General features: G+C 40.1%; 2 protein-coding genes across 2 annotated transcripts in view; one reads left to right on the top strand and one right to left on the bottom strand.

Annotated features, from left to right (window-relative positions):
• Positions 1-457: 457 nt before the first annotated feature.
• LOC123986869 (mucin-2-like) lies at positions 458-11,003 on the bottom strand. Its single transcript, XM_046075283.1, has 14 exons — positions 10,778-11,003; positions 6,160-6,210; positions 6,027-6,074; positions 5,813-5,872; positions 5,614-5,673; positions 5,431-5,490; positions 5,287-5,358; positions 4,926-4,973; positions 2,596-2,676; positions 2,191-2,292; positions 1,199-1,242; positions 1,021-1,087; positions 652-692; positions 458-550 (listed from the first exon to the last, which is right to left on the bottom strand). The coding sequence occupies exons 2-14, from the start codon at positions 6,185-6,187 to the stop codon at positions 458-460; spliced, it is 804 nt and encodes a 267-aa protein (XP_045931239.1). The 5' UTR covers positions 6,188-6,210; positions 10,778-11,003.
• Positions 11,004-17,572: 6,569 nt separating this feature from the next.
• The window catches only part of LOC123986777 (protein B4), a 3,225-nt gene continuing 2,008 nt past the window's right edge, over positions 17,573-18,789 (top strand). Inside the window, exons 1-3 of the mRNA XM_046075147.1 lie at positions 17,573-17,928; positions 18,082-18,338; positions 18,412-18,514. Of these exons, the coding sequence (XP_045931103.1) occupies positions 18,129-18,338; positions 18,412-18,514 (313 nt within the window). The 5' untranslated portion in view covers positions 17,573-17,928; positions 18,082-18,128. The remainder of the gene's footprint in view (positions 17,929-18,081; positions 18,339-18,411; positions 18,515-18,789) is intronic.

Genomic DNA, 18,789 nt, shown 5'->3' on the forward strand with positions numbered 1-18,789 from the left:
TGTTTTTGCCTAAAACAAGCACAAATGTGGACTCATCTGACCACAGCACACGGTTCCATGTGTTTCAATGCATCTGAGATGACCACCAGTTCAGAGATTGTTGTCACCTGCCACTTCACTGATAAAAGGAAAATGTTGTCCTTAAGCAAACTGACAGAAATAGGGATATGCTTTTGTGTTCACAAAAATGTGTAAACAATAATGGGCTATTTTGCCCCACTTTAAAGCCCCAACTCTCAGAATTAAGCTAGAAAATTCAGCCTCTTAGACACCGTCATGGCTCTAGTCCACCAGCAGAGTGCAGTGCAGTGGAGTAGTTCACTGCCTATTTTTATTTCAATACTGCAGAAACACAGACAGTTTCTGTGCTTTACTTACAGAGAAATGACAAATAACCAAGGCATTTAACATAAAATACAATTTTAGAAATTCTCTATACAGTATAACAAAATGTTTTTCAATGTGCCTGCAGGGTGCTGTACACCATGACATTCAGGGCTGATGCAGGTGGCTCCTCAGAGATGGTGGCATACACATGGTATATGTCAGACTAGAAAAGAAAGACATTAACGGTAAGAGCTCTTTAAATGTGTCACACCTATAAACATATATAGCAAACATATTCAGTACTGTGCCACATGTTTCACTTACATCCTCATTTTGAGACTGTTGCCTGCTCAATTTCTCAGAACCTGCGAATAAGAGAGAACCACAAACCAAGATGGCTGCGAAATTTAGACATCTGTAATATGTTTTCAGTAATTAAATATTGTAGAAACAAAAGCCTCTTTTGGGGACAAACGGTAGTGGGGTTTTTTGTGAAATGAAAGGAGAACCAACAATTTTAATGAATATTTTACGTATTCAGTGATACAATTATAAAAGCTTCTGAAATGAACTACAGTATATTAGTCATACTACAGAACACACTGTTAAAATGTTTCCAACAACTAAAACCTGTTCTCCATCCCATACAAGAGCCGTACGCTACATTCAGGTGTGAAGTGAAAAGCAGCTCACCAGGAGAACAGTCAGCACCAGCTACTGAAGTGATCACACTGTAGACTTCATCATTACCTCCAGGTAACTTAGAATAACAGGAAATACAGTAGAGTAAGTGAGAGGAATTCATAATCATCAAATGTTTGATTATTTAAGGTAATGTGAATGTTACATCTGACATAAATGTTTTAATTACCAATCCTCCATGGTCAAGATTTCTCAAGCACACAAAGTCATCTGCTAGAGAAGGCAAAACATACCTCAATACACTAATGAAAAAATGTAAATATAAATGGTGTTTATTGTATGTATGAATAACACAATTATGTTGCCATTAAGTTGGTACATTACCTGTGTCACTGGCTTGTGTCCTATATAGAAATTTTAAAAAGTGTGTCCTCATTACACAAGAAAGCAGAATGAGAGGACAATCCCAATGTCCCCCTAAGCCCTGAACCCTCACAGACTTTACTGACGTCACTTGGAAAGTGATTGAGTGCAAGGGGCCTTCACGCACTTAACTGTTTGACAGTGGGACAGCCCTAAGCCCTCACGGACTTCCCGGGAACGCGCCTCAAAGTCTGTGAGTCTGTGAGGGGGGACACTGGGATTGGACCTAACACTCTCAGCTCTACCTCCCACAAAGAACACGAAGCAAAAATGCATTCAAGGTTTACAGGACACCAGTGTTGGAGTAACTAGTTACATGTAATTTAGTTATGTAATTTAATTACAAAATAAATATGAATATAATCTGTTACAGCTGCTGGGGAAAACTAAGTAAATTACAGTTTTGAAAATGTTCATCATTAAATTGTGAGTTACATCTGAATATTTTCTGTAAAAAGCTAGGCTATATGTGGAATAATATTCATTTTGTTGCTTTTCATGTGCACAGATATTTAGGAAAGTTTGATGATATTCTGATGCTTTTGATTGGTTCTGCAGCACCACCAATCTGCCAATTAAATTGCCTTTCAAGCTGTCTTTGGAAAACGGTTAACATTCATCAGATATTTAGAAAAGTAATCCAAAAGTAATTACATGTGTCATTACTTTGTTAAAGTAACTGAAATAGTTACATCACTATTACATTTTAAATAGGGTAACTTGTAATCAGTAACGTGTTACATTTCCAAAGTAACCTTCCCAACACTGCCTGACACATACTGTAAATCAAATTCTTACCAGTTCTTCTTTTGGTACAGAGAAGTGCCAGTCCCATTAAGATCACACCCACAGTTACTCCAAAACCAGCCGCAACTGCTATCAACTTCCATAAAAATGTTTCTGTTTATGAGGCCAAAAAACAAGTGTTAGTTTCAATACTAACAAAACAGTCTCTACTGAAGATCTTAAGGGCATGCACAACACATATAAAAACTTTTTAATTTGTAACTAGTGCAAATTTAACTGGTAAATAAAGTTGTGAACATGATGAATCATTTAATTCAGGTTAAGCATCATTATTATGCAAAACAGCTGGCTTTAAAACTGCAGATCTTGGCCCTATACATAAGCAGTCTCTGTCGACCCCCTTCCAGTCTTTATTCATCCTTGGAATTACTTTTAGTTGACACAATGTGAGCTTACCTTGTCTCATGTCCTCAATAACATTATCAGGAGATGATGAGGGACCTGCTGTTGCTCCACTCTCTGTGGCTATTTCTGAAACTGAGGGCCATGTGTTTCATGATGTTAAGCTTTGCTAGGTAATACTGATAGATGGGATGCTGATTAATTTGTTATACAATGCAAATATGTTCCAAGCTAGATTCCTAGCTGACTACCGCTGATATTGACTTAAAACATTCTAAAACTGTGTCAGTTGTGCTCACCTATTTTATGAAGAAAGAAATTGTCAAAAGCTGTTTTTGTTCAGTTTGTTTTCATTCCCTTTCTTTTAGTTTCTTTTTTGGTACCTTAATTTTGCTTGCATGGGAAAGACATGACTTACAGTCCCTATTAGTGCTCCAGCATCAGCTCTAGCTTTTTGTGGCATTCCCCCCATTGGGTCCCTGGTAATTCGGTGCCAATTTTCTCCCCTGGCAACCTCAGGGTTGAAAAAAAATTAAGCCAAAGAAAGTGCCAAAAACTACAGTTCATCGACTGGCTGTTTGCATGAGGATGGCTCCAAAAGTAAGTCAGTCCCCAGAGACCGCTACATTAATGTCCAACTTTACAGCAGAAATAAACATGTTTGTAACCTGGTACAAAAAACAAAGATTTTGGTTGACCGGATGAGCTCCAGCAGCTGCGGCATAGGCAGACTCAGTGGAGGTAACCTGGAAAGCCGGAGCGCTACATGAAAGCACACATGGTTGCAGGATTACGCCGCAATATTTTGTTCAGTATGAATGAGCGAATGCGGTATATTGGTGGACATTCTTTACGCGTTTATTGCGGAATCTCTGTGTTTAAGCGGCTATATACAGTGAGGAAAATAAGTATTTGAACACCCTGCTATTTTGCAAGTTCTCCCACTTAGAAATCATGGAGGGGTCTGAAATTGTCATCGTAGGTGCATGTCCACTGTGAGAGACATAATCTAAAAAAAAATCCAGAAATCACAATGTATGATTTTTTAACTAATTATTTGTATATCTCTAATTTTCCTTTTCATGACAGCTGTTTAAGGCTTAAAGTTACACATAATTAAGGATCTGGCCACTTTTGAGTGAGTGCCCAGACAAAATGGCATTCACCTCCCTACTCTACATCGGATTAGTTTAGCCTGGTATTGTTACCCAAACCCTAACCAGTCTCGCCTGAACCAGCCAATCCAACAACTAGGGTGACAAGATGTCTTGAAAAATTTGGGACAGTGCACAATTTTTAGCAGTTGTCCAGACTCCTGTCCTGTTTGTCCTGAAATTAGACTAAATCTAAGTTTTTATTAGTTATAGCTTAATAAAGCATTAAATACTGATCATTGTGAAACTTTTTTGGGTGTTGCAAAAAGATGGGCGCTGTTCAGCTTTCTATTGCTGCTAAGTAACATGTGTGCTCTTTTTGCCCTTTTTGTTTTCAAGTGTAGATGACGAAAGTGGAAATCACAAGTACAGGGGAAGTGTAGGTGCAGGCAACCACAGTGGAGAGAACTGATACGTGTGCTGCGAAGACAGATGTGGCAATGCACTGATGAAATGAATTAAATAAAATGAATGTATGTAAAGATCATGACTTACACACTGTTTCATACAACACAGTCATTGTGTTTTTTCCTAATGACAGACGGTTGAGTTCATTAACAAAAATAATACATTTTAGCATGAGTTTTGACTTTCACGTGTTTTCTTCAGTTTTACTGTTCGTTGACACTGAATGTAATGACCTGGAGGTCACACCCATCTCCAACTCCCCTGTCCCAAATTTCACCAATTCACATCTGGTCACCCTACTACCAACGAAGGCACAAGTACTAGCCAATGAGATGCAGAGTAGGGTGGGTCATGACTTAACCATCCTAAACCCATCCAAAAAAATGTGGCTGCTGGAAGATGAATTTGCAAATCCTGATGAAGGGATGACCCACCCTACTCTGCCTCTGATTACCTTAGTCTAACAATGTAATTTCTCACTGAAAGAACAGGACGTTTTTGCTGTTCGACAAATTAGCTTGAAATTGTTAAACAGCAATCTTTTCTTCTAAATGCAGTCTATTTGTTCTCAGTATAGGTAGCAACTCAATCCTTTACTAATGAATACATATATTTTATTTATAACAATAAGCGTCCATCTGGTTCTTTGATTTCTCTGACTGCTAATTCAATGGGAGTCTACCCATTGATCCTTGGAAAAAGAGATTTGGTGTTATTGTAATAATGAGTAATGGCTTACTTCATTATATTCAAGGAACCAAAGGGGCTGCATAATGTCAGCACATTTTGTAAAAATTATATGTTTTACAAGTGTTTTCTCACCTGATGATGGGTTTTGTGAGGTAAAGCTAGGCTTATAAAGTGTCTGACCTATAAATAAATATTGAGAAACATTAAAAACATTCACAGCAATGGTTTGATGTAATGAATAATATCACCTGTAATATTGAGTTTCTACAGCAAAGGTCACAGAAATTGCACTACTGAGATTAGTAGTTGTCAGCCACTGTTTGTTGAAGTCACTGAAAATTGAAATGAATACTGCAACAACTTTCTAGATTTTTTCTATGTTGCATCTCTCACCGTCATTCTCCTATATCAGTATCTAATAAAGACATAAAGTGCTCTTAACAAACTGTGGAACGTCAGTGTGAATCACTGAGAAACTGAGTAGTTGTATCACCTGGTGTGGGTTTCACTGGTGTCAGGGACGTAGAGATAAAGCTACCAGTGATGCTTGGTCTAACAGTCAGACCTGGTAAATGAAGAAAAATATTCAGATACAGCTTAATCCACACATCATTTGTCAATAATTTAAGTCTGCTACCTGATGTTTGTTTTGAAGGAGTTGTAGGAGTGGAAGCATGATACTTGCTAACAGTCAGACCTGTGAATAAAACACTTTTACAACTTTAAAAATAACAAACATAGTAAGCGATTTGTAGAAATGTTCTGGAATTCGATTTATTTATATATATATAAAATATGGTACCTGTATATAATGTCGTACCTGTGGTCATGGTAAACGTCCACATAGTCTGCGTTGTGTGTGACGCAGTTTCCAAATTAACTAAAAAGAAAGCACCTGAGCATTTATTTTCACAAAACAGTGATCAATAATGTAAACATGTGAATCATGTATCATTGCGCAGAATAAAAATATTCTGACATTAAAAAATATTTATATTTAACTGTATGGCACGTCCTACCTGTAGTCATAGTAAATGTTGGCTTAGTCTGCGTCATGTGTGACTCTATTTCCACAATATCTACAGTAAAAGAAGATGGATTTGGACCTGTTAGTATTATGTGTGGACGTCTGTGTGGGACAGCGTATTTGTGTTATCACCTGAGTAAGCAGCAATAGAATAGAAAATCCTTTGTTTCTTTTCTTTCAACTTAACACATCCATAGTTTTGTTACCTGATGCTGGTTTTACAGGAGTTACAACAGTGGAAGCACCAGGCAAATCTGATGAAGAAATTCACACAATATTTTATATTAGTGAAATGTGATGATGTTCTAGATTTCTATTTAGATGTACAGCATGTCCTACCTGTGGCTGTAGATTTTGTGGGGGGCATGAATGATTCACTTTCCACAATATCTACAGGAAAAGGAAAGGGATTTATGCCTGTCAATTTTATGGTTGTACAAATAAATTTGTATTTGTGCATGCACCAATCAGCCATAACATTATGACCACTGACAGGTAAAATGAATAACAGCGATTATCTCATTACCATGGCACCTGTCAGTGGGTGGGATATATTAGGAAGCAAGTGAACATTGTGTCCTCAAAGTTGATGCAGTAGAAGGAGGAAAAATGAACAAGCGTGAGAATTTGAGCGACTTTGACATGGGCCAAAATGTAATGGCTAGACGACTGGGTCAGAGCATCTCCAAAACTGCCGCTCTTGTGAGGTGTTCCCGATTTGCAGTAGTCAGTACTTATCAAAGTGGTCCAAAGAAGGAAAAGCTGTGAACCAGCGACAGGGTCATGGGTGGGCAAGGATTATTGATGCATGTGGGGGAGAAAAGCTGCCCGTGTGGTCCAATCCAACAGACAAGTAGGTCAAACTGCTGAAAAGGTTAATGCAGGTTCTGATAGAAAGGCATCAGAAAACACAGTGCATCACAGTTTGTTGCGTACGGGGCTGCGTAGCTGTCAACCAGTCAGGGTGACCATGCTGACCCCTGTTCACTGTCGACAATGGGCATGTGAGCATCAGAACTGGATCACAGAGCAAAGGAAGAAGGTGGCCTGGTCAGATGAATCATGTTTTCTATTACATCACGTGGATGGCCGGGTGCATGTGATTTGCTTACCTGGGGAGCACATAATGTTACAGCTGATTGATGTATTTAATCAAGCATTCAGGCATTATCAAAAGTCATGGCTTAAATTCAGAATTACACACAAATAGCTCTCAGCTGTCAAATATTTCCAGAAGAGAACATTATGGTCCATATTAAACTGCTGTCTCCCTCAGCAAGGACATAACAAGCATTAATAATTATTGTGGATCCTATTGCTTTTCTACAGTGTATCTTCCTGACTTTGGTGATCCGACTTTTCATATAGCACCACCATGAGGCTGACCTTTCTGGTTTGGAGTCTGTTTTGACTTCTGTTGGATTGGTTACCTTGAAACTTGGTTCACATTCTTGTTTGCATGTTAGCATGCACTTTCCTTCTTATGGTGAATTCTAATAACTTTTGTGATCATTTAAATATTTCCTCTAGCACCATCATCAAATCAAATTTTTTAATTTTGTTCCTACAAAACTGATCAGCTGTACTTTGTGCTTATTAAGTTGTAATTAGCCAATGTTATCAGAGCGAAACAAGGATCATGCAATTTTTGGCAATATGGGGGTCCGATAGAACTACCAGTTTTCTCCCAATAAGTTAATCTACAGCATATTACAATATACATTTCAACGTTTAATGCTGTAAATAAACATGTACAAAAAATAACACTTTCAATAAATGTTTTTAAAAGTGCGTGAATAAATAATTGTAACCCTAACTCTGGGTTCGTCAGTGTGCATGTGTAGGCATAACGTGTGTGTTAGGGTGCCACTCAAAATAAAGTTTCTAATTTTCATCTTCCCACCCCCCGAATGTGTTAATAATGTGACAAAAACTAAGTTGACAAAATTTGAATGTTTTCTAATAATTTTTACTGGTAGCTCAACACTGAAAATGTTTTACAATATTCAACATTTTCCAATATTATCATGTAATATTAACTTTAATATACACAAGTTAGAATAATGTAAAACTCCTCAAAAAGAAGAAACATAGCTGCTAACAGTTACTTCATAAGTTAATAATAAACACTTAAGTATTCATAAGTGTCCAGAGAATGACTGTATTGCAGCTTAAAAATCAGCTACATGTGTTCTGTTGTAGGCTAGCTTTCCAGCTCACAGAGTAGCTGCAGATTTCTATGCAGTGGACGAAACACATGCACATGTAAACCAGACAGACTTTCAGATAGACCTTAATTATGGAAGTGTTGAAGTGGCATAAGTGGGCGGCTTTGACTCAGGGTAGAACGGTCGTCCCCTTAAAGGAAGGTTGGGAACCCAAAATTTCTCCTGGTGGCTGAGCCATCAGTGTGTGAATGAGTTAATTTCTGTTTCTGATAAACAGTTGGGTCTCTGCTCATAGGTGGGTGAATGTGATGTAGTGTAAAGCACTTTGAGTAGTCGAAAAGACTAGAAAGGTGCTATACAAATACAGGCCATTTACCACATGTGACAGTTTATTCGGAATTGGGGGCGAAACCGGAAAATGTTCAGACTGTCGATCACTGAGCCCGGTGGAAAGCTCTGAGAGCCTAAATGTGTACGTCCACACTGCGCTCCAACAAATAGAAGCGACAGCTGCAGAAGAAGCTCTTGTTAAGTGACCTCTCTTGAAGTGTCCTTCTTTACTGTACCAGAAAATAACTGGTACAAGGTTTACCCCTTCCGCGCACCTGCGCGGAACTGAGAGTTTTAGTCTACACACATCCACAGCGTCGGCCTCTTCTACGTCCGCACCTTGTATATATACAACAGTGAGACCCAGCTTGCATTTTTCTTCAGCACTGAGCTGTCTAAAGAGCAGAAGATTTGTCTAAAAAGACTTTTCAACCGGAAAACAAGAAGAACTATATTTTCCAGCAAGCCGGCCACACGGGCTACATCGTGCTGGGTGATCTCTGTCCCCGCTGCGAGGCGTGCCTCGGACCGTAGGACGCCGGCCAAGCACTCACTCTCAGTTCGCACTGCCCGTTCTGCGCCCTTCTCCCCCCAAAGAGTGGCGGCGCCGGGCAGTTAGCTTTGCCATTCAGGACGAGGAGGTGTGGCGGTCCACTCGTTCTCTGGACGAAGCCCTGCTGTTGACGGAAGAGCGGGGGTTGGATTGCTCCACTCTTCCCAATATCGGGTCTCCGCACGGCTCCTCGCTTTCCCTGTTCCGACCTCCGATGACGCCGACCTCGGCGCTACTAGGGGTAGCCCCCTTGGTTCACAGAAGCCAGGCTGTGTCAAATGAGCCCTTGAAGCGGTCATTACACTTCATGCAGACAGGATAGCACTACACACCACCCTGCCTGTAGTGTTATCCTATCGCCGCTCCACACATTACACACAATTAGGCAAATGGCTAACAAGCAGTCTGGGCTTGCTGCAAAGCTGCACATCCTCTCTCCTACAGTCTCTACGAAGTCAGCGGCTGCCGACACACTGCATGGACTGGCTGCAGCTGGCCATGCGGCCTTCATGCAGCGTGGCTCCGACGTCGCAGGCAGACCATTTCCTCTGTTGTCTGTCCCTGCCCTCCCCCCCTTGTTGGGGGAGAGGCATGGTTACGGGCTCACGGGTGTGGCTACCCCACCTTGTGCCCCGGTGACTATGTCTGCCTCTGCCTTCCTCCCCCCACCGGGTATGCGGTACGGAAGGGGACCCACAAGGGCGAATATTCTACCTCGTGTGGTCCCTCCCCCAACACACGGGGGGACACCCAACAGACCCCTCTGACTGTGTGTGAAGGTCTCTCACGATGCGGCCCACTCCACCAGGGCCCCCCCACCAGGCCTCCACTCAGTCCTCTCACTCCTCTAAGTGGTTGGCTTTCCAACGCTGGTGTCTGGACCAGGGGACGGACCCGGTCGCCTGTCCACGACAGTAGTTCCTCCAGTTGCTCATGGACAGGGGGCTGGCGTTCAGTACGGTTAAAACCTACAGGGCTGCCATTTCGTCCTGTCGCGAGGGCTCCAGGGAAAGGACTGTGCTCTCCCACCCCCTGGTGGAGTGTTTCCTTAGGGGGGTACTCACACACACGCCGACACCAATGCTGCGGTCAGCGGGCGACTGGGTTGCTCATTATGGCTCTGGGGAGGTGAGTTGTGCTTGGTGGTAACGTATGGGCCAGTGAGGCTTTGACTCATCCTGCTTCGCCACTAACCCTATAGCGATAGCCTTAGAGGTTGAAGCCTATACGAAATAGAACGGCGGTTATGTACTGTAACCCGGATTCTATGAGGATAGGCGCAGCCCTCTAAGTTGAAGGCCTCACTGGACCTTGGTTCTCAGTGCTGAAGAAAAGGCATTTGGGAGCCGAAAGCTGGGTCTCACTGTTGTATATAAGGGGCAGACGTAGGAGAGGCCCACACTTTTGGTGGGCGTAGACTAAAATTCTCAGTGCCGCGCAGGTGCGCGGAAGGGGTAAACCCAATAGCGATAGCCTTAGAGGGCAAAGCCAACACGAAATAGAACCGCAGCTCTGCAGGTTCTCAAGATTAAAGTGGAGCTACCGCGTGTAACCCCCCCCCCGGAATCGGCGCGCACAAAAACAGGCATGATTCGATTATCAGTCGACTACAGGCAGGACTTGACGATTCTGATTCGACTATGTAAATCCTTAGTCGGGGACAGCCCTAGTTAGTATGCCATCACATAAACATTATACCTCCTAAGCATCCGCTGTCTTGTTTAATTTTAACTGCTGCTTTAACCCTCAATCTGAAACCCATGAAAATTAACCAAAATTGAAATGAGAGCTGAACATACACATTCAGAGGGAATTCAATTGTATACAATCATTAATTCAAAGGAAGTATTGTGTTACACACAGTGAACTCATTATAGCATGTGTTTTCATGTCTTTGTAGACTTACCATTCAGTCTGTATCCATCACTACGAGGAGACAAGGAGTTGGGTTCACCTCCTAAACTGTAATCACAGGTGGAATAGCTTTGTTGAACTGAATGTAGATATCTTCGCAAATCATCAATTGTGACAGTAAACGGACAGAACTTCTGATTGGTTTTTGAGTTGCTTTTCCCCCAGATGGTTGTTGTTACAACTGGACGACTTTCTTCTCCAAAGTACAGGTTACATCTCGTATCATTATCAGCAGATCCAGGCAGAGAGCAAGCGAAGATTACAAGTTCACCAGGATGATGACTCAGACTCAACACTGGTTTTTGGCCTACAAAAGATGAATGAAAAGTCACTAAATACAATGTGCTATTCTGCTATCAAGTATGTTGTAGCAGTGTAACAACAATTTCAAACAATAGTGTTCACATTCAGACGTCCTACTGTCACTCCTCAAGCATCATGTTTTACAATTATCAAGTAAAAATTTTGTGTCATATAAGGTGAGTGTAAATTACACTGTAAGAAACATTAACACTTGTAAATTACCTTTATTAATCTCAGCATCTTTGAAATAGTGGTTGTTTTATATACTTATTCATATCATACCTCATACCATCTTCTGAAGTTAGGTCATTATTTGGCCCGCTATTTTTAAATTTTAATGTCAGGGCTTTTATTTTGAAGGCGTCTTGCCGGTTAAGAGAAAACGGTACGGTAGATAGTAAAGTGTGTCCGCGGGTAGAAGTTTGTCTGCTTAAGGAGAAGAAATGTGAACGGCAATCAATCTTTTTGTTTGTAGAGTTTTATGTTATTGTGTTTAAGCTAGCAAGATATGCTATTGTGTGCTATTTTACCTCAATAAAGGCAATTCTATCGGCCTTAAAGGGCAATTATCCCGATAGAGTTTGCTTGGTATTACAGTGTAAAGAAGTGTTTTACAGTAACTGTAACATACGGTTAAATAAGGTTAAAGCTGCATATGTGACTTAAAATACTGTTATTAAATATTTCATTATTAAGTTTATTATGATTACTTATAGCACTCTTATCAGAGGTTGTCACTAAGCTAACAGGTTAAAAGGGGGATATTTCATGATTGGAATATAAAAGGAGAGTAACGCTTTTATTTTTATTTTTTCTTTCGTAGCTTTTACGGTGTGTTCAAGATGTATTCAGGTTTTTGGAGCTACAGTATCGTCCTCTTTTCCCCTGAATAAAGGCATTGTGAACCATCAGTAAAAGCGTAGACCATCATTCAGCCGGGGATGCTACAACACTCATCAATAAAGAGGAATCTGACAACGAAAAATCTTCAAACTGACAAAACTGTAAAAATACTAAATTCGAAGGTAAGTTTAATTATCATTTTTCTTATTTATTCAGTCCCTTCAAAAAAACTGAAATATGACTTCACATCACAGAGTTGTGTTGCACTAAAACAATATGTTCGTCAATAATATATCAAAGAATGGGAGAAACATTCACTCACTGTGTGTGGCGATGGAGGATGTCTCTGTGATCACAGGTGAATTCACTACCAGTTTAGGTGGAAGAAGAGCTGAACATGTAGGGGTAAACATGTGTTCAATCCAAAACTGAATAATTGCATTAATATGATAATATCACCAGCCATAAAAAAGTAATTAATAGTGTGGTGTGGTTTAATATGCTGATACATAATGTCTGATATAACCTATATTATTTTTGTTATATTAATGTCCTGTTTGCAAGTGTGAACCTGCATTGGTTTATGATAATCCACATTAATAATGAACAAATCTATAAAAGGTTTAACTTACACATGAGGATGACGAACAACAGGCGTCCGGCCATGAGGAAGCTGAGTACTGAAACTGTTGTTCAGAATCACAGAAAATACTCTTGTGTCTCACTACATCTACTTAAGTGTCATTTTGCAGAACTTGCTCTCAGGAAAACCACAGCTAGCATCAGAGCTGAATCACACTGACAGACTACAGAAACACAACCACTTGACATCCACATATATTTAGATCAAATTAAACACAGTGTTGGTTGACTGGTTCAGAAAATAAAATTAGTTCATCACTTTTTCACAAAACTTCTCACACCTGAATGTTCATGGTCAGCTCTGAGTGAACATGCAGCTATTGCCATTTTGTCCTGACCATTCACCTCTGAAATCTAAAGTTTATTTCAAATTACCAGCATTACTGAGCAGCGACGACACTGCAACTTACGACATGGAGTCTGCTAACACTAAGAAACGACCTGCTCCCAGCACAACACAGACTGCAACACAAACTCCACATAAGGATAAAAAAACAAAAAAAAGTTTTATCTGCTGAAGCTCGTCACGCCTAATGTGAATCGGATCGACTTCGGACGAAAACACGGATCAACATAGGCAGGGCTTTTGAATCATGGAGAAACCTCCTCTTTGTTTTGGGTATAAAAACAGACCCAGAGTTGGCTTTCATCCTATTGGATAGGTAAGCTAACATTACTACAAAGCATGTAAAACATATTTTGATTTTGTGCTTCAGTTGGCTCAAGTTAGATAGCGTTAGCTCGTCGACTAACGCCGAGTAGTTGCTAATGTTGTCTGGTGCAAAGTTATATCGCTTTCACATTACTTCACCAACTAATGCAACCCATGTTACTTTTCTCTGTACCACTGTTATGTCAAAGTGTCAAAGCCTGCAAGAAATGATGTAATGGTAAAAAGCAAATGTGGAGCGATTCATTTTTATGTCAGATTACAACCCCTTCACACACAGGCAATAAAAAAATGTTATTAGGTCAAAATTTCAGGTAAAATAAAGTCATAACAGCATTCTGAAAAATATCGTTTTTAGTGGTAAAAATAAATTAAATAAATGAGAACGATTAAAGAAACACAGTTTATTTTAATTTTTTTGTCAAAAAGCTTTTCGAGTGCTTTCAGTCGGATGCAGCTAGTTCTTGTCACGACACTGTCCTGGTGGGGTGTTTAACTGTGTAGTGATAGGAAATTTACTGTTTTCCTTGTCGTTACTGTTGTTACTGATGTCCCCTCTCTCTGATCTGGTGGGAGCATGTCCGTGGTTTCGGGAGTGCTGCTGCTTCGCCATTCGCTACCCTGATCTAGCGGTCTCTAGTGCGTAAATATCCACCACAACTAGCCACATGAAGACTAGGGGGAGCTTAGTTTGTCTTACTGATTTTTAGATAGCGGGGAAACTCCCAACCATGTTGGGGATCAATCCTCTGGTCTGCATTGTATGCATAGTGACACCTGCTCTGTGTCCCTGCTTCGTCTCAGACACTCCCTCTTGTCCTGCTCCCAGTGTGTGTGGAACTTATCCAGAGACTGTTATGTCCTGCATCTTGTCGGCTTTTGGCCTGCCTCTACCAGTTTACCTTATTTAAATAATTACACTTTTATGTGAGAATTAATAAATTACAGTGACACATGAAAGTGATGCAGCTTATTCAGTTCAATTCAATTTTATTTATATAGCGTCAAATCACAACAACAGTTATCTCACAGCGCTTTTCATAAAAGAGCAGGTCTAGACCGTACTCTATGATGTTATTTACAGAAGCCCAATAATTCCCTCTACCTAAATACCTAAATTATCTTCTTTTGTTAACACATCATAGCTTTTATTTATTTTATTTATTTGTTGGTGTTATTTGTCCTATAACTCAGTATACCTGTTTATCAATGGGTCAACAGGCTAAAGAGTATGAGCATCATCATGGTGAACGTATTTACAGTGACGGGTAATTTAATAATAAATATTTGGCATACCAACTGTGAAGACAGAATTATTCACTACATGAGTTGCAGTTGTCTATTTAATGACATTTACTACCGAAAAATGAGTGTATTTTCACAATGATAGTAGATTCTGTTTAATCCACCTGACAGCTTTCAGTTGCAAACATTTATATTATTCTCCTGAGACTGGGGTCTAAATTTAAACAGCTTCATGTATTATCATTACTGCTTAGGGCCTTGGCTTCTGGAATTGGGAACCACTGGACCTTTGGATCTACTAATGATTTGAAACTTCCCTCCTAGCAGTTCCATGTTTCTTTAAAATCCACCGTGTAGAATTTGAAAATATTAAATTTTGGCGCTCCCCAGTGGTGGTATCAAAAAATCACTGTGCAGACAGCAATTGCCCTACAGATCCAACTCAAGGAACTTCCAAATGAAGACAGCAACATGTAGACAGCATCCATTTTTAATGTGATTGTCTCAACAAAAATGTGTGCCTTTAGAATCATTTGTAGGATGGCTTTAATTTGATGCTTGCAAGTGTAAACGTAGCCTATTAGTACTATAAAAGAAGATAAGAGCACATCCCATGTTAACAAAGGTTTGGACCACTATTGGGCAAATCGCCTGTGTCCACAATACAGGTCCATCTCAGAAAATTAGAATATTGTGGAAAAGTTCATTTTTTCCATACATCAAAAAGAGAAACTTCAATATATTCTAGATTAATTACACACAATGTGAAATATTTCAGGCCTTGTTCTGTTTTAATCTTGATGATTACGGCTTACAGCTCATGAAAATCAAAAATTCATATTTCAAAATATTAGAATGAAGAAGTTATAATACAGAAATCTAGACCTTCTGAAAAGTTATGAAAAGGGTTCATTACACACTCAGTACTTGGTCAGGGCTCATTTTGCACGAACTACTGCATCAATGCGGCATGGCATGGAGGCAATCAGCCTGTGGCACAGCTGAGGTCTTATGGAAGCCCAGTTTGCTTTGATACAGGCCTTCAGCTCATCTGTATTGTTAGTCTGGTGTCTCTCACTGTCCTCTTGACAATAACACATAGATTCTCTTTGGGGTTCAGGTCAGGTGTGTTGGCTGACCAACCAAGTACAGTAACACCATGATCAGCAAACCAGTTCCTCGTCGTTTTGGCCATGTGTGCAGGCGCCAAGTCCTGCTGGAAAAGGAAATCAGCACCTCCATAAAGCTTGTCAGCAGATGGATGCATGAAGTGCTCTAAAATCTCCTTGTAGACGCCTGCTATGACTCTGGACTTGATAAAACAGTGGACAAATCCACTCGTCCTCCAGAAAATTTACTTTCATCTGAAAAAAAGCACTTTGGACCACTGAGCAACAGTCCAGTTCTTTTTCTCCATAGCCCAGGTAAGACACCTCTGACGTTGTCTCTGGTCACACTTGTAGCTTATTTCCTGGACATGTCTGTGTGTGGCGGTTTTTGATGCACTGACTCTAGCCTCAGTCTACTTCTTTCGAAGCTCCCCCATTTCTTCCATGAGTTATAAGCTGTAATCGTTGCTCTAAATTGAGGGGAGCTGGGAAGTTTGAATGTAACTCTAGATTGGGACAGAGTGTGGTCCAATCTTGATATAATCTGGAACACTAATTAATTCACTTTAAAACCATTCACAGAGCATACACTACACCCTATAATAGATTTCAGATGAGATTACAGACGCTATGAATGTCATATATGCAACAGTACCTCATCTCAAACAGTTTCTACATGTTTTGGAACTGTCCTGTTATAGCTAAGTTTTGCAACCATGTAAACTCTGCTTTATCAGATATATTTGAAATCTCTTACTGTATGTTCATAATCCTGATTTTTAGCTCATTAATGATAACTGATGTTACTGTGAAGCAATTTCAGTATTAAATAGTATTTGCAGGGTTTACCTCTGAAAAGAAAACAATTCTTGAGCACTGTTTTTCCACTGATGTGTGTATGAAATCGTTCTGGGTGCACAGCTTTATCAACATTGTCAGTCTGGAACATAATACTGCATGACTTAACAAGGCTCAACCAGCATCTAATATAATTTTTTGGAAGAGAGTCAGTAGCTGAATAACTTTATTATAAACCTGCCCAATTATTTTACTGTAAGATAATTTTAATGTTCTTGTAATATGTCTTTTCATTCTACTGCTGTAATGGATGACCTTGGATATGTCTGTATTATCACCCCTCCCATTCACATCAATAAAAATGTTGATCACAAAAAAAAAAAAAAATTGGTTTAAGAGGTTTAACTCACACACAAGGATGACAAACTGCAGGTGTTCACCCTTGAAGTGTTGCAGAATACAGCAAATGAGCCATAAGATGTGAGATGTACGAGTCCAAATACCATGTCATGAAGAGTTACAAGCCCACCAAATGTGTAGTTGCAGTGGGAAAGACACACTTGAAGAGTAAAAACAAGCAGGTCAAATTTATCCAATAGGTTTTTCAAAGGACAATAGCCAGTAATAAGTCATGGGCTATATATTTGCTGCTTTCTTGTGAAGAGGAAAAACTGTAGGGAAATAGTATTATTGCTGATTTAGAAATATTGTTTCTTTATAATACATCTTATGTGAATAAATGTTTGGCTGTATTATGAAACTGACAGTTATGATTGAGAAAAAAGGCATGAAAAGTATTTATCAAAATAAATACAATTCACAGTAATCCCAGATAGACTGCTAGTGTTACGTTCAGAAACATTTCACTGACAAAACGAATGAATGCAAGGTCAAGTAGGCTATTAATCAAATGGAGGCCTCCTACTATCACTGAATAGCCTGTTTTGAAGACGTCAGTCTATGCAAGGCTGCACGGGTGTTTTTGATAATTGTGTCTACATTAAGTTCAGCGGTTTATAAGGCTGACCACAGAACACTGAAACCCCTGTGAAGGCTTCACATATATATATAGCGAGAGAGAGAGAGAGAGAGAGAGAGAGAGAGAGAGAGAGACCCCATCTGCAAAGCTGCATTTGAGCTCTAAGAATAGAAAACCATCTGACTCTGAGCGTTTTGCGCACATCATGCCTGATTATTTTAGTGGTTTTTATTTGTTTGTTTTGTACAGTTTTTCAGACGGTGGATAAAGCTTTGCGCCACGATCCCCGATGCCTTTAATTAATAGACCCTAATGAATTGCACCTGATGCAATTTGATTCACCTGGTCTCATTTTACTGGAAGCATCTGCATAAAGACAGAGACGCTGGACTTGCAGACAAAGACTACCGTAATTTTAGACTTCACATAGCAGCTTTAGCGTCTTGTTTATTTCTATTGGTTTATCAGCGATGCCTCCTAAAAGACAGCAGCGGACTCTGCAGAACCTCCTGTGTCGTCCTCCAGTGATGCCGCGGTGGAAGACAAAAAATCAGGTCTGAGTGCAAACGATGTCAATGTGACTGAGGCCATTTTTAGAACTATCAAACTTTCCCAAGCGGTTGAATGTTAAACCCATCACCTTGTTTCCGCATGTATAAACGGAGTCACTTTTGTGCGCACTTACTTATTTTTTATTTTTTCTGTAGATGCTGCGGCTCTGCGCAAACTTGCAACTCACCCCTCCACAGCGATTATGGTGAAAGAAGCACTTAAAGAGTTGGACTCGCGCAAAGGGGTTTCATCCCAAGCCATACAAAACTACATTAAACAGAAATACCCCTCGGTGGATTTGGTGAGGTTGAAGCACTTGGTCCGCAGAGCCTTGAAAAAGGGAATCGAGACTGGCACATTGGTGCGGCCAGCAAACTCCAGTGTCACTACAGGCGCAATGGGAAAATTCAGGGTAAGTTAAGACTATAGCTTTATCAAAGCGGGTCCAATAACTACGTTCATCGGGTTTTTTGTCCTGTCTTAAGCTTGCACCAAAAGTCAAAGATGCAAAAACTGAGAACACCGATCCCAATGTTCAAAAGGTTCCCAAAGCAGCAAAGGATGGTGCCAAGAAGCCCCAAAAAACAGGTAGGCCTATACATTTTCCAACTCACCAGTAGGCTAATATCTGTATCTTTAATGGATTGTACTTTCTTAAAGGTGCAACAAAGAAGAAAGATGCTGCCAAAGATCAGGCCAAGTCAGACGAGGTGAGAGGATGTGTGCGCAAGCCTCTAAGGGGAAAACAATGCAGGTGTGGCCTGATAGCAGACAGAACTGCAAATGAAAATCTCCATGTTCTATATATTTGTCCGGGGAAGATGGCCTACAGGTCTGCAATGCAGCTGATGTGAGATACATAC

Source organism: Micropterus dolomieu, linkage group LG18 (assembly GCF_021292245.1).
Source record: "Micropterus dolomieu isolate WLL.071019.BEF.003 ecotype Adirondacks linkage group LG18, ASM2129224v1, whole genome shotgun sequence".
NCBI classification, from domain to species: domain Eukaryota; kingdom Metazoa; phylum Chordata; class Actinopteri; order Centrarchiformes; family Centrarchidae; genus Micropterus; species Micropterus dolomieu.